Source organism: Lutjanus erythropterus, chromosome 6, assembly GCF_056507025.1.
Source record: "Lutjanus erythropterus isolate fLutEry1 chromosome 6, fLutEry1.hap2, whole genome shotgun sequence".
Classification (NCBI taxonomy): Eukaryota; Metazoa; Chordata; class Actinopteri; order Lutjaniformes; family Lutjanidae; genus Lutjanus; species Lutjanus erythropterus.
In genome coordinates, this window is record NC_139322.1 from 23,648,260 (window position 1) to 23,672,992 (window position 24,733).

General features: G+C 39.7%; 1 protein-coding gene across 1 annotated transcript in view; it reads left to right on the top strand.

Moving 5' to 3' along the window:
* The window catches only part of LOC146325324 (adenylate cyclase type 6-like), a 55,884-nt gene extending 31,151 nt beyond the window's left edge, over positions 1 to 24,733 (top strand). Inside the window, exons 4-23 of the mRNA XM_084721262.1 lie at positions 3,435 to 3,584; positions 3,977 to 4,098; positions 6,517 to 6,628; positions 7,183 to 7,310; positions 7,533 to 7,691; positions 9,217 to 9,358; positions 9,562 to 9,690; positions 11,729 to 11,757; positions 12,015 to 12,162; positions 12,953 to 13,050; positions 13,196 to 13,283; positions 13,425 to 13,541; positions 15,904 to 16,056; positions 16,237 to 16,412; positions 17,312 to 17,341; positions 17,453 to 17,585; positions 19,509 to 19,772; positions 20,707 to 20,911; positions 21,106 to 21,230; positions 24,378 to 24,733. Of these exons, the coding sequence (XP_084577388.1) occupies positions 3,435 to 3,584; positions 3,977 to 4,098; positions 6,517 to 6,628; positions 7,183 to 7,310; positions 7,533 to 7,691; positions 9,217 to 9,358; positions 9,562 to 9,690; positions 11,729 to 11,757; positions 12,015 to 12,162; positions 12,953 to 13,050; positions 13,196 to 13,283; positions 13,425 to 13,541; positions 15,904 to 16,056; positions 16,237 to 16,412; positions 17,312 to 17,341; positions 17,453 to 17,585; positions 19,509 to 19,772; positions 20,707 to 20,911; positions 21,106 to 21,230; positions 24,378 to 24,506 (2,637 nt within the window). The 3' untranslated portion in view covers positions 24,507 to 24,733. The remainder of the gene's footprint in view (positions 1 to 3,434; positions 3,585 to 3,976; positions 4,099 to 6,516; positions 6,629 to 7,182; positions 7,311 to 7,532; positions 7,692 to 9,216; positions 9,359 to 9,561; positions 9,691 to 11,728; positions 11,758 to 12,014; positions 12,163 to 12,952; positions 13,051 to 13,195; positions 13,284 to 13,424; positions 13,542 to 15,903; positions 16,057 to 16,236; positions 16,413 to 17,311; positions 17,342 to 17,452; positions 17,586 to 19,508; positions 19,773 to 20,706; positions 20,912 to 21,105; positions 21,231 to 24,377) is intronic.

A 24,733-nucleotide genomic window follows, 5' to 3' on the forward strand; every position in this document is an offset into this window, starting at 1 on the left:
GGGACTCTGGTATGCCAGAATATTTAAATAGAAGAGGAGAAAATAACACATTTATACTGCACCCAAAAAACTTTTTTCCCGTAAACTACATGGGGTTTTACGGGGACCGTTTTGAAACTTGTCATGCCAGTTTTATCCTCGCCAAAAGTTTGGAGCGTTATTAGCCCCCTTCCTAACAAATTACTTTGATACCACCTTAGATCTTCTAGTTTCATACAATACCAGTGTCTTAAAGCTTTAAACCTGAGACCACAACAGTCCCAGAAAAAGACCAGTTTCAGCTGGTAACATGGACATCCCTGAGCAGTTGAGGAGGCTAATTTCATTGTAAAAGGACACATTCATGAAAATATGCAGTGCATGCATGTGCACAGATAACCATCCTCTATCTCCAGCTCTCCATCTCTCTTCTCGTAAACATACATGACAAACACACACACAAGGACACACTGGTTTGGCAACATACCAGCCGTGTCTCAGAAATACTAGTACTGATGATGAGATTTTTCACATCCTCCAGTTTTGTCATAATGTGGTTATTAAGACTAATTGAGATTCAGCCTTCATGTCTGTACTGCGCCTGCATGTCTTTTTCTCATTATTGATGATATCATCGTCAGAGGAAACACTCTGTGCTCTGGTCAGGGGTCAAGTGACTTTCCCAGGCTGGAGTGTGTTTCTGAGCATGTAGAGGATGTGTGTGTGTGTGGTTGTGTGTGTGTGTATGTGTGTGTGCCTGTGTGTTTATGAGTGGAGGGGAAGTCCAGAGCTCAAGGCTCCATTTCTGATGTTCAGTCTTGGCTGTGGACGAGTGAGAAGAGAAATCACTAACAGACTTACACGCTGGCTTACCACACACACACATCCAAAAACACACAGGCACACACAGAATGCGGCCTGAGCGGCATGGAGGAATGCTTTTAAGGTCGATGACCCAGCAAAGCTAACTGTACACTATATCTGAACTTCATTTGCTCAAGCCACAGATAATGCTGGTTCACAGTTTGTGCCTCTGCATTCTTAGAGCGTCATTGTTCAAGCCAACATACCTCACGCCACTGGGTACACACTAGAAAGTTACATTTCTGTTTGTCACCTTTAACTAAAGCTGTAGGGGACACCAGGGGCAACTCTAACATTTTTTACATTTTCCTCCATAACTGACACAACTTGAAATAAACTAGACATCTTTTGTATAGGAAACATACATAAGTGCAAAATTTTAATATATTTTATATATTTTCAGTAATATGGATAAGATTATTATTAAATTTCATGCAGGAACTCAGATTGTACAGTGGGCAGTTGTAACAGTGAAAATAAGTCTCATTAACCCTCTGGATCTCAAATAAAAGCACGCCTGAAAGTAATCACATTACTGCTTGGTATCTAATGATAAAGGTTTAAATTCTTTTAGATGTCAAGCATCATATGCATTGAAAGCAAAAATCATCTTTCTATTTTTGTAGAAGACCAGGCAACTAGTGAAAGTGAGTTACAGTGGTAACTTGAATTTAATCATTTGATCTCAGAACCAATTCTACATTTTTACTGAAATCTGTTTATTTTCTAACAAAAAGACATGCCACACACAGTTTTACAAGTACCCACAATCTGGCAGCCATGATAAAATCTCATATGCTAGCTAGCAGCACATGTATTAGCATAGTTTGTTCATGTTAAAGATTGTTGATAACTTCTGCAGAGTTGCTCTTTTTCCACAGACAAAATCCTACTGAGCACGTGCAGAGTAAGTGTCTTCACTCTAGCTTGTTTCTGGTCAGAGTAACTAAGTGCATTACAATTGCCCCCGGTGTCTTCTACATAGAATACAAATACACCACCAGCTGCATGAAAAGTTCTGTGGTGTTCAGCTCTATGCTGCTGTAAATCGCTCAATTTGCAGGCTTATGTCATGTGTTTTTCGTTTTCAAAAAGTCATTTTTACGTGCAGGACAAATCTGTCTTTTCCTCCTTTTGAATGAATTCCACACTCACGTTATAGTCACAATTTTAACTTCGAGCTCAAGGAGTAAAAAACTGGAGTGACAGTCTTCACGTGTTCACAGTCATGCATCACGTCGAACTGGGCTTCTTATCCGCTGCTCAGAGCGCAACGCTGGGAGAATGTCCTCTCGCAGAGCAACCACAAGGCCACGCTCATCATCTCTAACCAGATCACATCTAATGGCTCCTCAGATGTTTGAGGAATTTTTCTCCTTGCAGTAAATCCTATGACACAGAGTGTTATCAATTTCATTTATTGACCTCTCCCAGGTCAGGCAGAGTTCACTGTATTCTTGTTATGTGACATGTGTATGTTTGGTAGGACTATCATGCTTTTTTTTCCCTTTTTACTAAGGTTGTCAAAAGAATCAATAATTCAAAACCTTCATACAGCATATTTAAAATAGTTCTGAAAGTAATCGTCATTTCCATTGTTGATCGATCTGTTGATTATTTTCTTGATTAACTGATTTGCTGTTTGGTCTACGAAATGTCAAAAAATGGTGAAAAATATCGATCACTGCTTCTCAAAGCCCAAGATGACGTCCTCAAATGTCTTGTTTTGTTGTGGAGGGGCAAAGAAACCAGAAAATATTCACATTTGAGAAATTGAAATAAGACTTTTTTTTCTTTATAAATGCCTCAAAATCATTTGTTTTGTTATCAAAATGGTTGGTGAATAATTTAATAGTTGATGAACTCATCAATTAATCATTGCATCGGTTAATTATAGTTTTAAAAGTAAATTAAATTTTTTTTTTAAATTTAAAAACAAATGATCAGAGTGCTCATTCAAGACCTCAGTTCAGTCTTTGTTGTACTGCCTGAAATTTGTCTTGTAACAAAATCAGACAGTGTTCAGTTACTTTTTCAGTACCAGCATTGTGTGCAGGTTAATTTAAAAAAGAAAAATATTTTTCCATTTGTGTCTTTTGCTGTGGAATCGAAAGAGGTATTGAATGTCATTTTTGGTTGCACTGTATTTGAAGGGGTCTGCATAAGATTGTCATTACACTGTCATAACAACATCATGACACCTGTAATAAACATGGAGGAGTCTATTAATGTTTATGACTGTTGTCCTTAATGTAAAGTTGACATTGTTTGAGATATGCTTCTTGTGACAGTTTAATATGAACCAAGACAACATAACCTGTGAATGTTTTATGAGCTAACTCCAGATAACTTAGTAAGATAAATCACCTTAGTACTGATGTCAAACTGGCCTGATTACATTTAATGACATCCTTATGAAAAGTCCAAACAGAACCATGGTGACATGCTTATGACAGTTTAATGGCAGTTTTATGCACACTCCTTCAAATGAAGTGTTACCTTTTTTAATACTAGATTTTTATTGAAATGTAAAATTCTGGTGTCGTGACTCCCTCTGTGTCATGTTTGTGTGTGTGTGTGTGTGTTTTCAGATCGGTGCCAACGTGCTGATCTTCCTGTGCACGAACATGATCGGGATCTGTACTCACTACCCTGCTGAGGTCTCCCAGAGACAAGCCTTCCAGGAGACGAGAGGATATATCCAGGCCAGACTGCACCTGCAGAGGGAAAACCAGCAGCAGGTACCCATAGATGCACACATGCATACATATTTGCACTGACACACATGCACACAGACACATGCATGCTTCAAATAAATAAGGGAAGCAGTCGTGCATGCGCCCTGAAGGAAAACTAAACACACATGCAAAGAGCAACAAATGGGTGTCTCCATTTTCTGGTCTGTTTTTTTTTTTTTGTGTGTGTCTCAGTTTTGAGGTCAACAATATGTTCTGAAGTATAACACGTATCTCCTCTCCTCTCTATTTGACTAACACATTCCCACGCAGATGCCAATGAAGCAGGGTGACTCATTGAGCATTCTTAACTGTAGAAACTGATGAAAATGAATGGTCTCTCTCTCTCCCTCTCTGTCTTTCTTTCTTTAATTTCTCTCTCACCGTCTCTCTCTCAGGAGCGCCTACTGCTGTCAGTGCTGCCAAGGCACGTTGCCATGGAGATGAAGGCTGATATCAATGCCAAGAAGGAAGATATGATGTTCCACAAGATCTACATCCAAAAACACGACAATGTTAGGTAAATACAGATAAATACATGTGCGTGCTTCCACACAGCTGCACTGCACTGACACATACTCTGGAGGATGTCAGAGAGCTTGTCTGCATCTCTATACAGCTAGCACCAGTGGGTTTGACCTCACTCCGCTGACTGATGTGTCAGTTACAGAGTCACTCCAACAGCTATTTCCCTGACAGCATGTATTATGCATGTTGTTGTTTATTGACACTGACAGCAGCGGCTGCAGTAACGATATTGACTTAAGCACACTGCTGTGCTCTCTATGTAGCAAATGATAGGAGGCAGACCTCAAGTTTACTGGCCCCCTGTCTCAGCCCTCACCACTGGATTTCACCTCCCGAGTGGGAATAAATGAGGACTAACAGGTGATTGAAACTCTCCGTCCATTAGCCTACTGTTGAGCCCAGCCAGTACTGGTGATGGTGTTAGGAGACAGTGAAACGAGGCTGCAGCAGAGATCTCCTGTCAGAGGTGACCCAAATAGGTGCAGGTGATGCACTTAGTAGAATAATCTGTTGCAACATGACCGAGTTGGAAACTTACAGGAGCAATCCATTACCCAAATGTAACACAAGAGTTTTTATCCCAAATTGATGCACAGGTCACTTTGTAAAAAGCTCTTAACACCAGACAACAACTAAATCTAAGTTATTAATGTTTTTTGGTCCTGTTGAAGGCATTTTTACATCACTAATGTTTGCAAAACAGGCCTGTACCTGGAATTATGGTCAGTTCATACACCCTTAAATGTTAATCTATATATTATCTTTAAGTTAAAACTAGGCCTATACCTGATGTTGAATTTTGTCAGTTGAATCAGATTTGGCTGTTCAATATGATGCTTTGACGATTTGTTCCTTTTTTTTTCAGTTCAGCACCACGCTAAACTCCGATATATAATTTGTTTTACCAGTAAGACTCACATTTTTAGTACCTTTCTTCGCCTTCTATGATGTGAAAACATCAGATTTCCACACAATCAGAGAAAGTAAAAGAAGATGTGCTGCTCATTGTTCAGGTATAAAATCTCACTACAGATCATCTCTGTCCTGGTCTGCTGTGGTGATTTTGAGACTCGAATTGTAACCTTTACAGCCTGCGATACTGTGGCATTGCTCTGTGACGCAGCTAAAAAACAGGAGCTAAAACTGGTTTACCAACCACTCATTTCACCTTCTCTCATTGGTGCATGTTGTCACATGAAATTTAATATAGATAAAAAATATATTTAGGATTCCCCTTATTTATAATTCCTCATTAAAATGTTATCCCTTCAGAAACAATTCATTCATTCTATTTTTATGATAGAAAGTAGTTCCAATAAAAACTGCTCACCATGACTATGTTAATATGCACAAAATACTCAGTGTTATTCAGTATTATGAAAAAGACAGTATTTTTATGAAGCTGTTTATATGGCTAAGGGAAATGAATATTCCACTAATAATCCTGTTTATTTGCAGCCATGCATACTCTGAGTATGGACAATTTTGTTTCTTTGCATCAAAAAGTTTTCCACTGGTGGTTAAGATATTCGACTGTGAGAACAAAGCCTTCCTCTTTGATTCTTTCAGCCAACTTCTTGCAATATTTACACATTTCCAAAAACCTGTTGATATTCAAGTCTTTCATAATATTTGAAGGTAGGTGCAAATGTGCTGTATGCACATCCAAAAAATGCTCCTAACAGCAGAATAATATCCGCACACTGTACATGTCTCAGAGAGAAATAAATTCAGAATAAAGCCTAATTCAAAATATCCAAATAGAATATGGTGTTTACATGACCTGTATCAGTCAAAACATAGTGACTCAACACTCAAAACTTGGTAAATAAAACAAACACTGCATGCAGAAATTAGGCTGGACACCCTTTGGGTCAAGTGAGAAAATCTGTTTGTTTGTAATTTGTGTGAACTGACCCTTTACAGATAAGCCATTGCATCATGGCTCGCAGCCTTTGCTCAGGGTGGGAGATGCAGACAGGCTCTGGACTGCTGTAATTAAGGGCCACTTCTCCCCCAGTGCATGACCTCATGGGACCAACAGCGCCATCTGTCGCTTCCAGCTGGAAGTCACCGTGTCCGTGGTGTTGTTTATCCTGGCCTTTCATTACTATCAAAAGTTAGCAATGAAAGGCATGCAGACAGGGGGACGGGGGGTGGTGTTCTCAGAGGGACGGGGCTGGAGGAGGTGACCTACATTGGCCTAGATGATGAGAGCCAGAGCTGAACAAATGTCTGCCTCCCTCCCTCCCCTGCTCACAGGGCAGCTGGACAGTGAGGAGGGTGGGAGGGAGGCGTTAGACCATGCTAACTAACCCTGGACTTTATTGATTGATCTCATTCTCTCTCTTCTTTGTCTTCCTTTTCCTCTCTGACTGTTTCCCCTCACCCTCGCCACCTCCACCATCAGCATACTGTTCGCAGACATCGAGGGCTTCACCAGCCTGGCGTCTCAGTGCACGGCCCAGGAGCTGGTCATGACACTGAACGAGCTGTTCGCCCGCTTTGACAAGCTGGCCTCGGTGAGTGCTGACAACCTGCCGACGCCATTTTCACGGCAGAACATTGTATAACTGTTTCTTATGTAATCATACAGTGTGTAGCCTCCACTGTTAGTATGACGAAGCCAACATGATATACTTGTTGGTGGTGGGGTGGGTTACTTAAGCATTGTATAAGACATCAATTAGGATACGCTGAGACTGATGAGTCATCTAAATTATGATAGACAGCTCTATTTAACATGAGCATGCTGGGTATTAGCGTAATTACAGGGCCTGATAAATGGATGTGTATTACTCATGTTGTGAGGACATAAATCTGTTTACACACTCACATTATTGGGACAAAACACGAGTCACTATAATGTAAATCAAATTTAAAGGTGAAGACTTGGGTAGGGGTTAGGGTTAGTAGTGATTAGGGGTAAACTTGGAGTAAGTCTCCAGGAAATGAATCTAAGTCAAGATAATTTCCTCTGAAGTGATGGAAACACGACTGTGTGTGTGTATGTGTGTGTGTGTGTGTGTGTGTGTGTGTGTGTGTGTGTGTGTGTGTGTGTGTCCTTGCCATACAGGAGAACCACTGCCTGCGTATTAAGATCCTCGGGGACTGTTACTACTGTGTGTCGGGGCTGCCTGAGCCTCGGGCTGACCACGCCCACTGCTGTGTGGAGATGGGAGTAGACATGATTGAGGCCATCTCGTGAGTCAAACACAAACTGCTGCATCAAAACACTCAGAACTCAGAACAAGAACACATACCCTTACAGTCATCTAACACTCCAGAGATGGTTAAATAGAGGTTTCTTGCTTTGCTTGTGCTGCACGAGGTGGAGAAGAGACGCTGTGATGCTGATGAAGGTGACACCAGGTTTTTTGACAGTAGTATGTGTGTGTGTGTATGTGTCTGTGTGCGTGTCTGCAGGCTGGTGAGAGAGGTGACCGGTGTTAATGTGAACATGCGGGTGGGCATCCACAGCGGGCGCGTTCACTGTGGGGTGCTGGGTCTACGCAAGTGGCAGTTTGACGTCTGGTCCAACGACGTGACGCTCGCCAACCAAATGGAGGCCGGGGGGAAGGCGGGGTAAGTCCGTCCTGCTCTACCTGCTACTGCGCCAAGTCGAAGCCTTGCTTCTAACACACAGGGGCCAGTTGCACCAACAGCACTTACACCTGGTCTTAAGCTAAATTAGTCGTGACTTGGCATTCTGATTCCGATCTAATAGTTACCCTGGTTGCACCATCTAGGCTTAAGACTGTGTGTAAATCTTACGTCTGGTCAGGAGCAGATGTAAAGTCAAAATCTAGGCTGATTAATACAGATATAAAACCTCTAGTAATGAATACCTTCTATTCTGTGTCATGAACGCTCAAAGAGATTAGTTATTCAACAGAGCTGCGTGGAATATTAAAGCAATACAGGTGACCTTATGTGCCAGTGACACAGCAGTCATTTATTGCACAGTAGCTGACATGCACGGACAAACAAACAGTTACACACTGACATACTGTACATATGTATCTATAACATTTGCCAAATTTACAAAAAGGCTCAAATTTGTCGTGAACAGCGTCTCACATTTATTAAGATTCTCCACACAAAGTTGCATAATTTTTTAAGGGAGTCTAGGGATATTGCAGTTACAAGTTCAATGGAGAAATAACTTAAAACAGACAGCGTGCTTACTAACATCTGCCCATCTATTTTATCTGAACAGCTATTTATTTCTTCTCTTTTTTCTCTCCAAGTCGACTGCTTCTTGTTATTCATCATTACTTTGGAATGCTTGGCATTCAGCGTTTTCTAATGCTGGTTTTACAGCTCTAGTAATTGTCTTACCTTAATGCAAGATGTAATAGGCCTTTCTTTATCTCTGGTCCTCCATAATGTTGCCACAAATTACAAATGATTAGCTATGAATTAGCCTGACAATTGAAGATTGTTAACAATGTATCCTAGCAACACACACTACTAGGCAACAGGCATAGTCTTGTGGACCTTCACGTGAACACGCATCGCTAAGGCTGGGCGTCGTTAAAACTAAGCTTAAGTTTGGTTGTCCACTCTAAAGACTGGTCTTAACAAAGACTGACTGTCTGGCAGTTAGGACCAGGCTTCATAAAGACCAGTTCCTGCAACCTGCTCCAGAGGCATCACAAGTTTCCTCTTTACTCAAGTATACGGACAGGCATGTGTAAAAGCATAAGTAAATGTACTCAAAGTATAAAAGTAATAAGTCACCCTCTGAATGACATTTCTACTGGCTGTTTCTGTTAACTGAACTTCACCTTTTCTCCATGGTCAAATCTCCTTCTCTGTTTCATAATGTTTCGTCTGTTGTATGTGATATACACTCTGACAGACACACCAAGTAGCAAGTTTGGTTTGACAATATAAGGAGTAGAAAATACAGATATATGTGTTTAAGATTTAAGAAGTATAAATATGTGTTACTTCCCATGTCTGTAACACACAATATGTTTTTATGATTTTTGTTTTTTGTTTTGTGTGTGTGTGTGTGTGTGTGTGTGTGTGTGTGTGTGTGTGTGTGTGTGTGTGTGTGTGTGTGTGTGTGTGTGTGTGTGTGTGTGTGTGTGTGTGTGTGTAGGCGTATCCACATCACCAAGGCCACACTACAGTATCTGAACGGGGACTACGAGGTGGAGCCGGGATTTGGAGGGGAGAGGAATGCTTACCTGAAAGAGCACAACATCGAAACCTTCTTGGTGCTCGGCTGCAGCCAGAAAAGGGTTAGTGAACGGTCACACACTCACCCACACACGCGTACACACACACACACACAGGCACACAAGCACACATGTCCTTGATTATCTGCATGACCTCTTCAGAACTTCACACCAGTGCCATATTTCACACAAACAATATAATGGCTTGTCACCTGGCATAGAAGACCTTGTTTTTTTTACCCTGGTGGGGTTTTCTTCACTTTCAGAAAGAGGAGAAAGCCATGATGGCCAAGATGCAGCGAGCACGTGCAAATTCTGCCGAGGGATTGATGCCGCGCTGGGTCCCTGACAGATCGTTCTCCAGAACTAAGGAGTCCAAAGTCTTCAGGCAGATGGTGAGATACTCGCAGGGAGCACTTAACTGAGCACATGGCACCTGCTCGTCTCGTCTATATCTGATTTCCTGTCTCATCCTCTCCACACTCTGAAGTCAAATCATAAACAAATATCCTTTCTAATTATGTAAAATAGATGCTGATATGTCAGGTATTTCTTCTTCTATGTATGAAGTCATTCAGGGGTCAGAGGAACTATTGTCATGTCAGAATTTTTACCAACTTCCTGTCAACACACTTTATAGTAACTTAAAACTGAAATATCTCAACAGTTTAAATTGATACCATGAATTTTGGCACAGAACTTCATGTTTCCCTCAAGATGAATTCTAATAATTGTGCTGATCTTGTAGCATTTCCTGTAGTGTCATCATCAGGTCAAAATTTTTGTCTGTCCAACACTTGGATTTACAATTTGTAATTCTCATCAGCCTCAGCTGCACTTTGTGTTTAGTTTAATACCAAATTATTTCACGGCACTTTGCCAGTAATAATTATGTTCCTTCTGATAGATACCTGTAAACCACAGGTGTCAAATCTGAACTTTTAACATAGCGTTCTTCGCAACTGAATATGATAAACATTAATCCTGGTCAACATATTAGCATATTAGCGTTAATGTTGTTTGTATGTTGGCATGCTAACTGGAGTGCCTGAGTTCCCAGTGTCATACTTTCCCAAGATCATATGTTCTCTGCCAGAGGTATTCAGAGTCTGAGACTGAGAGCCTCCCCTCAGACAAAGGCTCTGTCCAAAGAAATGTATTAGTATCTAGTCTGATTCTCTGGATGTAGACTGTTGGTATAAGTCTGTCTCATTCGGCATCCGCTATAATCATTTTCAAAGATCACCATCAACTAGAAACCTACACACTGTATATCAAATTAGCACTTTTGTCGGCAGCAGTACAAACGTAAACAAGCTAGCAGCTGTTATCTTTTCTTTAGCGGGAATTTAGCCATTTTAATTCCAGGGCTCACCTCCTCACCTGCAAAAGTTCCACTAGAACAAGTTACCCCCGACATCATTTTGCAGGGGCGTTGTCAAGTCATCCTAGTCTTAGTGCTGCCCAAGATGATTGTGATTGGGTTAAAGAACTACAAACAAGCCAGAGTGTTATTTCCCCTATAGCAGAATATTTGTGTGTGGAGCCACACCTTTATGGCTATGCGTGACTATTAGCGAATACTGTGTCTCTGAACTGTCTCTAACTAATGCACCAGTTTTTTCACTTAAGTCCGCTGAGCCTCCCCTGAAACTGTTTGGAGCCCCCCCCTGGGGAGGACTGCTTCCCACTTTGAAAACCTCTGTCCTATGCTAACCCCTAACCTTAACTGATTATGTGCTATATGGAGCTGGGGAAAACAGGACCCTGGGAACTTAAGATCCTGGGACAGCACATATGTAGAATTGAGGTACATGAAACCCTGGGAACAGCGCAATGACTCCGCTAAATGCAGTCTCACAAAACCGCTAATATGCCTGTTGACTCTTTTAGAATAGCTTTGACAAGAATGAATAAGATGTTCTATAAATATGGTTTTGTGTGCCTGAAGGTGACAGATGCGTACAGAACTGACTATATGCTAAACCCTAAAGGAGACAATGGGAATGAGAGCAGAAGTATTGATCTGTGCCTGTCACACAAACAGGAGCTACAACAGGGCTCTCAGGGATTCCCAGTGCATCATTTACTCCTGAAGCTAATCTGATGAGGCTGCAGCTGCAGATATTTCTTTTTCTCACTTCCTCCCTCTCTTTATGCTACAAGTCTCATTTCCTTGTCTTTGCTATATTCTTCCCCTCTCCTCCTCCTTTTGTCCTCTCCATCTCAGAGGGTTTGAGCCCTAGGGGCAAAGAGGGTGTAATTTGAAGCCTCCGAGCATTAATTAAAACATCAGTCTGGCTCGCAGGGATTAGCTGTGCAGATGTCTGAGTCTCTGTCTGTTTTTCAGTTGCACTGTGGCTGCACATTAATCTCTTTTTCTTTCCTCCACTTTCTTGTCTCATTTTCACTTTCTGTTTTTGTTTTTCTCAGGGCATCGATGAAGCATCCAGCAAAGACAAGTGAGTGTTTTTCCCCCCGTTTTTGTTATTAAGGTAACTTTTTGTTATTAGTGGTTGACTGGCAGACTGTCACTGTAGCACTATAACTTTAGAGCCCACTGTTGGTTTTATACAGTCAGATCCAAGCCAGCACTAATTCCACATTATCTCTGAGTCATCCTGCCTGTCATAGCATAGGCCAACTCCCTCACACACACACTCACACACGGTTACAAACACACACCACACTGTGACCTATTGTTCCATCTACCACGTAGCCGCTGCGCTCAGGAGGCCCTGAACCCCGAGGATGAGGTGGATGAGTTTCTTGGACGGGCGATCGACGCGCGCAGCATCGACCAGCTGAGGAAGGACCATGTCAAGAAGTTCCTGCTCACCTTTCAGACCGCCGACCTTGAGAAAAAGGTTGGTATTTGATTGGAGTTGGTTTGAAATTCAACGTAATGCCCTGTCAAATAAACTGAATTTATTATTGGTAACACTGAATTTACATTGGTGTGCATAAGACTGTCATTACACTGTCGTAACCATGACAATATCACCTGTCATGAACATGACTTAATGAATGTTTATGGCTGTTGTCAATACGTGTCATTCGGTCATTTATGTCACTTTTAGCGAAAAGTTGACATAATTTGAGATGTCTTTTATATGACAACTTGACATTAATCACGATAAACATATCTTTCTTATGACAACTATTCATTAACTAAGTCATCATAACCTGCCGATGTCTTTGTCATGACAACCTGACATTATCAAACTTAAAGACTCTGTTTAGCATTGTGTTTTAACAATACATTAAACTGTCATATGTGGTTGGTTTTGACACTGGTGGTCATGACACCATTATAACAGTGTCATGAATGATTTCCTGGACTTCAGCTTAAGTGATACCATGTGGAGTTATCATAAAGATGTCATTAAATGTTATAAGGCCAGTTTGACAAAATAATGAAAATAATTGGCTGAATTAATAATAAATTAATAAATAAACAGATAATTAATAAATGACCGACACCTAAAGACAACAGTCATAAACATTCATAAATATTCTCTCATGTTAATGAGAGACAGATTATGACAGCATAATGACAACCTTATGCACAGTCCTTCAAATAAAGTGTTACCTTGACTATTTCTTATTTCACTGCATTAGAAGGAAACTTATTTTTTACTGATTTTCTGTTTTCAGTACTCCAAAAAGGTTGACGATCGTTTTGGGGGATATGTGGCCTGCACACTCCTTGTTTTCTGCTTCATCTGTTTCATTCAGATTATCATTTTCCCAAAGTAAGTAGCTCTCTCCCATAAGTCGCCTTTTCCAGTTTTCCAGTAATGCTGAATTGTGGACAGGAAATGTGCTTTTCTTGATTAGTTTATGAGGAGTTAATGAGAATTATACATCCTAATGAGTCTGTTTCCTTCTCTTCCGCAGAACAACACTTATGCTTGGTCTTTACATCAGCATCTTCATCATCCTCGCCAACATCCTCTTCATCTGTGCCATCTACTCCTGCATCAAAGTGAGAACAAAGGCGTTTACTGCTCATGTGATTTCTCTTGCAGATATCTTCAGATAAGAGTCATTATCATATGTCTTCAGCCAGCATCACTAATGGCATTAACTCTCTTATCTGATCTTCTCCCTGCTGTGTGGATTCAAGCTCTTTCCAGCTGCCTTGCAGACAGTAACCAAGAAAATAGTCCAGTCCCATGCAAACAGCACACTCGTGGGCGTCTTCACCATCCTCCTCCTCTTCATTTCCTCTTTTGCTAACATGGTAGGCACTACAGCTCTTCGTTTTTATGATTTTGGTATCATGTAACATGCTGTTTCAAGTTGCCCCACAATGACATCAGGGAAGGGCTTATGTATTTTTCTTACTAACATTTGTTTGTTCTCCCATTAAAGGGATACTTTGGATTATTTGTAGTGGTACACATCCACAGTCAGTTAGTTCAAGTGTACACTCAATTTAGAATATTTTCACCACTTTACCGTGACTTCAGACAGCCTTTTCCAATAGGAAACCGATGTTATATAAGAAAAATAATGCTCTCTACAAACCAACACGAATTCAGTGGCAAAATCAGTAATTGTTCTTCACAGAACACAGGAGTTGCTGGTCTATCACTGCCACAATCTGTTAGTTTGTGTGTGTTATTGTGTGACTGGAGTCTGGTTGACCGATATTTGGCTTACATAACAGTGGTTTCCTGTCAGAAAAGGCAGCAAGACAAAGCAGTGAAACTATCCTAAATAAAGCATACACTTAAACTGATATTGATTTCTTTTTAGGTAGGCCTATTCCATGTAACAAAAAAATGGAATGGAAGAACTTCCATCCTGACATTTGTTTTAAAAATTAGACCAATTTGCTGAGGTTTATGCTGGAATTAGAGATTTAGCCGTAGCTTTGTCATAATCTGTCACTGTGACAGATGGGGTTGTAGAGATCAAGTCTATTTTTAACAATCACATTTTTTAAAATCATGTTTAACAACATCTTGTAAACTTATTTTGCATTGTGTTTGTGAATGTATGGATTAAAAACACTGTATGGAAAGATTAAAAACTGTTTATCAGTACTGAAAACCTCACTTCTATACATCAACAACATACAAATGTGCTTTTTAAAATGATGCTATGTACAAAAATGTCAGCCATGGAAACTATGCTGTGACTAAGTTAAGCAAAGATGTTTTTTACTTTATATTCTGTACCTGTTTTGCATTGCAAATCTTTAAGATAGGTTTAACTGTGGCCATTGTTGGACAGGTGTCACCCTGTGTGTCACTCTCTCTGCTCATGCTCTGTAGCTGTGGCTTTTTGCTGATCCACTTGTATGATTGGCTGCCTGCAGAGTTGTTCCAGCCTGTGATTGGCTGGTCATTGTCACAGTCTTATTAGACTTATTCAGTACCTTATCTTGCTTACTGAGTTCAGCAGCTGCTCTCTCTATGTTCTGCCATGTAGGGCATCAGTCTTTTCATTCTTTGACTCTTTCTTTGACTGTCATTGTACTTTGATACATTCTTAATTTATGTTATTTTAGAGCAGCGTGACTGAAGGCAAAAATGATTCATATTTCTTGAATTAAAACACCTGGTTTAGTGTCTCTGGATAGACTCAAGAGCTTTTTGGCGATTTAATATTTAATTTAATATTAATAAGTATGTCTTCATGAGTGTATAATCACCTAAAAATAAGGATTGTTGTGTTTTTGTTACCTTAGAATGGCCCATTTATAATTACAGAGGGCTTTTCTTCACATTCTGTTGACAGTTTCAGTGACGTTTTTGGATGTTTTATACTAAAATCATGCATATTACGCTTAACAGCATCATTGTGTACATTGTTTGATCATCAGAGCACTATTTTTCAAATATAAAATAGCCCTCTCAAAATATATCTTGGTCAAAATTCTTCAATAACCAATTGATATTTATCAAAATGCTTGTTACCTGCAAATATATACTAAAGTCTGACCAATATAGCGGCCTGATATTGGCCACAAATGGGCCTATAGGGGATATGTCAGTATCAGCATTTATGTTTACCATCATGGACCGATATGAAAACTTTTTTTAAAAGAACATAATACAGGAAACAATACCTGGGGTGATTTAGATTAATTGACTGGTAATATTAAAATATTCAGCAGTTGACTGATGCTGAACAGTACTGATGTTTATTTAGCTATTTATTTTATTCATTTATTTATTTTCAGTTTTATCTTTTCTCAGTGCACCTGTCTACAATTTGTTGGTATGTGTTTAAATTAAATTATTTAGCAGGTTCAATAAAATACATAATATTCTATAATAAAGCCTACTGAGTACCGTTGCATCAGTCATATTGGTGCAAAATTGGTGCACAACCCACATTTTTATTCTAGCTCAAAAATTCGTAGTATCAGCCACTATATCACTAATCTGTGAGTTTTTCACTCTGAAATCAATACTGTTATGGTTCAGACTGTAAGATATACATAAACATGCATATTGGTCTCGACTTCATAAGCCCAGTATCGATTGGGCTCTACTGTCATTCAGAGGGGACACAGTAAAGTACATGTTTTATAATTGTTTCTCGTTTACTGTGTGATGGTTAATTGACAGACTGTCCTCTTTTCCTGCCAGTTTACCTGCAGCAGAGTGAGACTACGGGAGTGTGTGGGCAGCGAGCTGAACACGTCCGTAGTGACTCTCTGCCTGCTGCACAACCTGACCAAGACAGCAGAGGACGGTTTGCGTCTGTGTTCCAGCCAGGTCATGCCCTGCCATTTCCCCGAGGTCAGTCTCAGAACATTTTACCATGTGTGTGTATCATCAGTGTGCCCATGTGCTCGTGTACGTAGGTGTTTTTCTGTGTGCATGATGAGTATGTTTTTGAATATTCACCTGACCTTCCTCCTCCTCCTCCTCTTCCTCCTCCTCCTCCTCCTCCCTGGCTGCCTCCTCTCTCTGCTGCAGTATTTCAGCTACAGCGTACTGCTGACCCTGCTGGCCTGTTCTGTGTTCCTCCACATCAGCAGCATCGGGAAGCTGGCTCTGATGCTGTTCATCCAGCTCACTTTCCTCGTGCTGGTTGAGTGGCCTCAGGTGGCCCTGTTTGACAACGCAGACCTGCTGGTCAACGCCAACAACATGTGAGTTCCATACCACACACACACACACACACACACACACACACACACACACACACGCATTCACCGTTTCCAAATATTGAAGGTGAACAGTTCAGGTCTTGTGTCACATTACTGTGGTACAACAGTAATTTATATTTTTTGTTTTGTACCACCTCATTTCAGTGACTCATATGGTTACTAACTAACTTTTCATTGTCAATTAATCTTTTTATCGTTTTCTCGATTAAGCAATTGGTTGCTAGTGCCACCCTATGCAAGCCACTATGATTAACTATTGAGAGAACAGAGTGAAGCAGCTTTAGGATGTACTTGATTGATTGGTGTACATACTGTAGTTGCACTACTACAACAAATAACAGATGCATAACAGAGAAAGAGGAGTTGGCCCGTGGTTTGTGGAAGCAGCTGTAAAGCTGCACACACTTAATCCATGTTTTAATCAACAAGTCATGTTGATCAGTGTTTCCCAAAGCCCAACCTGATGTCCTAATATGTCCCAAAAGAAAATATTGACATTGGTCTTGATTAATTGATTAGTTGTTTGATCCATAAAATGTCAGAAAATGATGAGATGAAAAATGTTGAGGACTGAAAAGGTGACATCCTCAAATGTCTTGTTTTGTCCACAAAACAATATTTCTTCTGCTGTTTTAGAAGAGAACAGAAACCATAAAAATATTGATGTCTGAGAGGCTGAAAACCTTTTTCTGAGAAAATTACTCAGAATGATCAATCACTTATCAAAATAGTTGGTGATTATTTTAATAGTTGATAATAATCAACAAATTGATCAGCTCTAATTAGCGATTAATTTGATCATTGACAGCTGATTGATTAATCGATTAATCCTTGCAGTTGTTGTAGTTTGTTAACATGAATTTCTCTGGTCTGTTTTCCAGGCTTGGTTTCAATGAAACTGCAGAACAGTGGTAAGAAGCTCTCACTTGTCGTGTGTTTTAGTCTGTGTGAGGTTGCACATATTTTACTCCCATGCAAGAGTGTCATTAATGACTCTTGTCAACTCCTGTTTCCTCGCTCAGCCCCGAGAGCTTGCCCAAGGTCCCCCTGAAGATCATGACCCCTGTAATCCTGACTGTGTTTGTTCTGGCTCTCTACCTGCATGGCCAGCAGGTGGAGTCCACCGCACGCCTCGACTTCCTCTGGAAGCTGCAGGTAAATACAACAGTTTCAGACATAAAACAGAAACTAAACTACTATTATTTAAACTCAGCCAAAGGCCTTTTTCACAGTAGACATTTTGACTTTGAGATGTAAAAGCACTGTGTTAGTAATAACCAAGGTTGAAAGTACATTGATGTTCTTGCTGGTACTACCATCTTCATCTGCCACTACCATCATCACTTCATATTGTTTTCCTATCGCCCCTGCATCCCTGAACACACACATTCAACTTTTTAACGCCTGTGTGGTGTAGAGAGAACATCATGTGGGCGTATAGCAAATCATTTATTGTGAATGTTGAAAAAATGTTCAAAGTCAAAATCAGAACAATTTGTTCTGTTTTAAATTAGAAGAATATTACTGCTAAATTAATTACATATTAATAACAGTTCACAAGTGTCTGTCTGTGATTTTTAAGAACACTGGGCACATAAATGAAGGAAGACATGTTTTTGGCCATAAAGAATTCATACGCTAATATGACAAAATGTCCCACAAATGTCTAACAGGATAAAATGATGTGGTGATGTCATTTTATATCCAAAAGGTCAAAGGTCAACTTGACTGTGACATCATAATGCTCAGCTCTCTATTAGTCCTCTGTACCCCTTTTTAAAAAAATAATCTCTAAATGATGACACCATGCTTCTCACTGGAAATTATTCCAGTGCCGTCTGGATAGACATGCATGTAAACTTGGTGCTGGCAAGGCGGTAATTCTAGTTGGAATAAAGCTGAACATTATAAAACAACACAACATATTTTGTTTGTCATTTTATTTAGGAGATTTTTGCAAGAAACGACTGCCTGTCAAAACCCCACAGCCTCGATATCAGACAGTCAGCTGCAGCTGAAGTTGACGTTAGCCAGCAGTAAGTAAAGAGTTTTAGAAAGGCAGCAGGGCTCCCCTCCAGCACGGATTAAAGACCCACAGATCTGTACTGGGCACAAACTGGAACAATTTAAAAGCAATTTAAAGAAAACAAATTCTTGTTTATGCTGACCTAATGTTATCAGATATGTAATGTAAATGTAATCATGACGGGCTGTTGTATGTAGGTTCTGGCAGGCAGCTGCTGTCCACTTTTCCCAGTACTGCATACTGGTATTGAATCTTTTAGTGGTACAGAGTGGCAAATGAGAATGGGAGAAATATAGGACAGGGAGTTGGGGTTGGTTGTGCCGTGTCAGAAGGATTAAATAGAATACCAACATTTGCCATTAATTTTATTAAGATTAGTTACAGATTTTTAGGACGACAGGAAGCACAGACTCCTGGCACAGCTAACGTGTGTTATATTCATTTTAAACATCTTTTTTGCAGCTCAAATTGTCATTCAGCAGTAGGAGCTTAAAAACATATTTTTTTAATGTTCAAATTCCTCCCGTGGTAGCAGCTGCACTCTCCATCATCTGGTTTAAAACAGGTCGAATTACATCAACAATCCATTATTAATGATCATCACTTGATCAGTGCAATAGACAAGTGAAAACACATCAATAATACTAAATGAATAAGACATTTTTGTTTTTAGTACCTAAAAGCAGGAATTGTAGCTTACGTAACTGATTTGATCAGAATGTTTTCATGGTTTGTTCACCCTGTGTGGCGCACAATACTGTTTTGGCCTTCTTTCAGCCCTGGCAGCATACGTTAATACAAACATTAATAAAAAAGTAATAAAAAGTCCCAGTAAAACAGTGTGAGTTTGAGTCAGTATGCACCACACCAGCACCCTGACACTGAAGCAGCTAAATGCAACGTAGCCATAAATAATATTATTATTTGCACCTGTTTTACCTACTGTGACATGTCAAAATATCTTCCATGAAAAGGGCCTAAAGCAACACTTCAGGAATCTAGTCATATGACGGTGAGACTTAGCACCCACATCTCTCCCTGTCCCTCCTCAGGCCACAGAGGAGAAAGAAGAGATGGAGGAGCTGCAGGCATACAATCGCCGCCTGCTCCACAACATCCTGCCCAAGGACGTAGCCGCCCACTTCCTTGCACGGGAACGCCGGAATGATGAGTTGTACTACCAGTCGTGTGAGTGTGTCGCAGTCATGTTTGCCTCCATCAGCAACTTCTCTGAGTTTTATGTGGAACTGGAGGCAAACAACGAGGGAGTGGAGTGTCTCAGGCTGCTCAATGAGATCATCGCCGATTTTGACGAGGTGAGAAGAAAGACATAAAAGAGGATGATGAATACAGATTACAGTTCTTTTCAATTGCTAAGATTGGTCTAAACTCCAGTCACATTTTCAAAACTCTTCACAAAGTCAGTGAAACAGAAATCTATGTGGACCAAAGTGTGAATCATTGCTTTCACACAAAATTCATTCAGTGACTACATTTCCCACTACATTTATCACTCAAAGGCCTGTATATTAATTATTTTCTAACTCATACTCTACGACTTGTAGAGACTTGTAAACATTGTGCTTTATATTTGTAGGACATTTTTCAATTGGCAACACACTAATTTCAAAACAGTTAAAATACATTCAAAACAGAATGATGGCAAATATCAGGCATTTCTGCTGTAACCATATTGAAACATATAGAAAGACCAGGCAGAATATCTCCAGTATAATTACATAAATAATACTTAAAAGAACATAGCTTATTGCAACTATTGTTGAAAACTTAGATGTCCTGTTTGACAAAAGAGGATAGTACACAGTAATGTACAGTAAGATTGATGTCTTTTTTTTTTGTAATAACATTATTATTGCAGCCCAGGAATTTCAGGAATGTGTTTGTATGTCAATTACTCTGCAAAGTTATAGAAAACATAAAAGATATTTAAGCAAATCACTGCATTTGAGATTCATTCTTGTTATATTGCATGTACTTTAATAAACTTTAAAGATTAAAGTTCATTAAAGTTGGTGAAGATGCATGTTGGTAATGCAGAATGTTTTGAAAAAGTTGCTTCAGTATTGACAGATGCTTGTAAGCAATTGAAATAAAATGATAAATCAGTATAGAGAATATATACTGGATAAAGTCTGTAAGATGAGGTAAGCAGATGTTTGTTTTATGCTGAATTGCTGCTTTATTTGTCTTGTTTTTTGCTCCTATGCATTGTTGATTACTCGTCCCTAGATCATCAGTGAGGAGAGGTTCCGTCAGCTGGAGAAAATCAAGACCATCGGCTCCACCTACATGGCAGCCTCCGGCCTCAACGACTCCACCTACGACAGAGAAGGCCGCTCTCACATCCTGGCTCTGGCCGACTACGCCATGAGGCTCAGGGAGCAGATGAAATACATCAACGAGCACTCCTTCAACAACTTCCAGATGAAGATAGGTAAGCCTGGGAGGTTGTGGAAATTGCTCTTGAAACCTTATCTGATAAATCTTCTTTGTGTTGGCATTAGTTTAAAAAATCCTTTTCCCGGTCAAAGGAGAGCTACAGTGATCTACCTCTTTTGAAAAAGGGTTATCATTGAGTTAATATGCTGGAGGTGGTATGATGTAACACAGCAGGTGATTTGTTCTCAGGATTGAACATGGGGCCAGTGGTAGCAGGGGTGATTGGAGCCAGGAAACCCCAGTATGATATCTGGGGGAACACAGTCAACGTGGCCAGCCGGATGGACAGCACAGGAGTCCCAGACTACATCCAGGTACTGCACACACTCTTTTCCAGGCCTTTTTTAAAATAATAAAATTCTTTAGAATATGCAAAACAAGACAGGCACCAAATAAATATAAATGTTGGAGACAAAAATCAAACAACACTGGTAGAAATAATACTGCAGCAAACCGAACACAGAAAAGGAAACAAAGGAGAGGTCATACTGAAAATCAGAAAAGGATATATACAACAAAACAAAAGAAACAAAAACATTAAGACCACAAAGGAGCAAGGTAAGAGACATTACAAAAGTAAGGACAGAGAAACAGATTTGGAAAGTTTTTTAGCCTGTTTTGTTTATTGTTTCCATAAATGTTGGTGACTTAAAGTAGAAAATATCTAAAATTATATATGAACACTGTGAATGAGGGACAGCTTCTGTTCCATCTACAAGTATGAATATGATATTTACCCAAAATAATCACAAGATTCAAAGTGTCAAAAAATTTGCATTCAAGTTGGCCATAAAATTCTTCTCACTACCTGCTCAGTTGAGCCCGATGGAAACTGGATTTTCAGGGCAGATGGTGATTAGAGGTGGGTGATATGGCCCTAAACTTATATTGTGATATTTCAGCAGATTCTGAAATGATATTCTTGACGATATAACAAACTACTGAAAAATATTTGGGGTTTAGAGCATACAATAGCCAATGGTGAAATCAGTTTGTTATATTTGTTTTATATACAAGCATCTTTTTTCAGAATTATGTTATGTTAAAAAAAGAAAAAATATTATACAGTTGGATAATGTACCATGAGTGGGTCAGTATTGCAAATTATTATTACATGGCTTTGTTAAAAACACAATTCTGATTCGTCAATTACAGCATTCTCAGGTGTGTTCTGAATCATCGACCATTGTTATGAAGAACAGACTGTTTTTGTTTTTTTTTATGAAGAACAGACCTGAAGTTGCTTGAAGGAACGGATCGTTGCTATGGACACAGTTCTGATGGTAGACTGTGGAGGAGCAAAATTGTTTTTAAAACAATAAAATCAATTTAGATCAACAGTTTGTGTAAAATTATTGATTTTCTAACCCTTTCATGGTTGATTCAAGACCTCGATGTGTGTGTACCTTTATTCTGTTCCCTGTACATTATCACACTTACTTCATGGCTACTTACTTTAAAAAAGTTAATAATTTGACATGACGTATTCATCTGAAAATCATTTTATTTTATAATGCTGTAATCAACAAATCAGAATCAAGTATTTAAGTAAGCTGTGTAATATTGAAAGATAAAATTGCCCGACCAATAAATCAGTTGAACTCTGCTCTTCAGCTGTTGGTAATTTAATGTTCACAAGAACATGAAGTGGCAGTTTTAGTTATTGTTAAATGAATCAGCCACATACCAATCTAGTGACTTATGAATTAGTCATTACGCTGTGTGTCAGCAGTCTCCTCAACACGAAAGTGTGCATCAGTGATGCTTAGACATACATAAATCTTACACAAGTTCTGCATTTTTATCATCTTCTGCGTTAGGAAACGAAAGTCCACACCACTGTTGTCTTTCTTGGAACTGAGAGATGTTTATCACTCCAAGGCGTGTACATTTGTAATTATTGTTTGTGGACAAAGTCTTTTCTCTGTATGAAAGTCATACAAATACTAGTTCTGCTGATACAATCTGTGCACAGACATCTGCTCTGCAGAAGTGCCCTTGAGCTAAAGTCCCTGTCAGCACCGGACATGCTGTTCTTGAGCAGCAGAAACGGTGCTCTAGTGTTCCTCTGAAGGAAGGCACGAAGCTAAATCTGAATTCCCCACATTTATCTGATCTTCAAGAGGGAAATCTGTGGAAACCACAGTGAACAGTCATCACGTTCCCCAGAGAGGCAGTGACAGTCACGTCAGCTAAGGACAAGATTACCACAGTCTGATTTATCATCTCATTCATGGACTTAGAGTTGATGTCAGCACTCATTTTGAAAAGTGTGAAGTACAGCAGCTTAACTGAGAGCCGTGGTGGGATTTCTTCCACAAATCAAATCCATAAATTGGCTGCCAGAGCGATACAGTCAGGACAATGCTGCCATCTGTTGTACAGTATCAGTCACTGCAACTCAAAATGCCCTCTATGATACACAGTTTATAAACAGGAGGGCTGCAACAGATGATTATTCCCATTCCCAGATAATCTGTTGATTTTTTATTGTTAAGTCTATGAAATGTCCAAAAATTTAGATGATGTCTTATATGAACAACAGTCCAATTTATAAGACAAAACACAGAGAAGCAGTAAATCTTCACATCTAACATACAAGTCCAAACAGTCCAGAAGATGTTTAGTTTACAGTTTTAAAAAATAGAGAAAAGCAAAAAATCCCCACCTTTGAAAAACTGGAACTAGTAAGTGTAAGTGTATTCCTAATAAATGACTTCAACTAAATTGATTGTCAGAATTGCTGTGGATTAATTTTCTGTTGATTCTAACTATTTGTTTCAGCACAAACAGATAAATAGATCTATTTTGCTATACTTTTATACAAAATGTAGTACTTTTTAAACCTGTGATCCATTCTTAAAGGGACAGTTCACCACAACATCCACATTTTTCCTTTTATCTTGTTGCTGCTGTGTTTATCCATCTCCTATAGATAATTTTGGAGTGTTTTTTCGAGATATCAGCTGTAGAGGTGTTTGTCGTCTCTCATATATCCTGGAACGAGATGGCTTCTGGAGCGCCAAAAATATATTTGGAAAACTAAAGAGCAGTGTCTCTTTACAGTTATTCAAGATAATCCACAGATGTTGTTGTGAACAGTTTCATGTAGGAATCACACCAAAACAATCTAGAGCTAAGAAATATGTTTTTTTTTTGTTTTCAAGCTGTCCCTTTAAACTAAATTGAATTGTTGTTGATTAATTTTTTGTCAATTTACTATCTGTTTCAGCACTAACAGATGAATAAATGTATTTTTTGTGTGTACTTTTTTCTGCCTTTATATGAAATGCCTTACGTTTTAAACCTTTTATCTGTATCAGATATTCCATTCTTAATGTTCTGTCTGTTTCACAGTGACTTTAGAGAGATTATTCATGAAACCGGGACTGACAGTGTCTCTCTTGCGAAGGGTTGAGTGTCTCACGTCCATGGTGTCAAATGTCCGTGTCCTGTCTTAGGTGACCACAGACTTACACCACGTGCTGGTCAACAACGGATACCAGCTGGACTGTCGAGGTGTTGTCAAGGTGAAGGGGAAGGGGGAGATGACCACTTACTTCCTCACCAGCGGTCCCCCAGGCAGTTAACAGCAGAGAGGCCGACCGCAGCGTGACTCCCACTGCACTGATGAGACAGAGACTGCAGAGAGACAGAGTGGTCAGCTCGACGATGAGCACTGAGGCGCAGTGCGAACACACTGGGGAACGGGAGACGGCCGACACAGACGAGCTCGGCCCGTCTGTATGTTGTCACGTACTCAGATGCACACATGTAGGACATTGTCCATGTTTGAAGGCTTTTTCCCAAGCTGCTC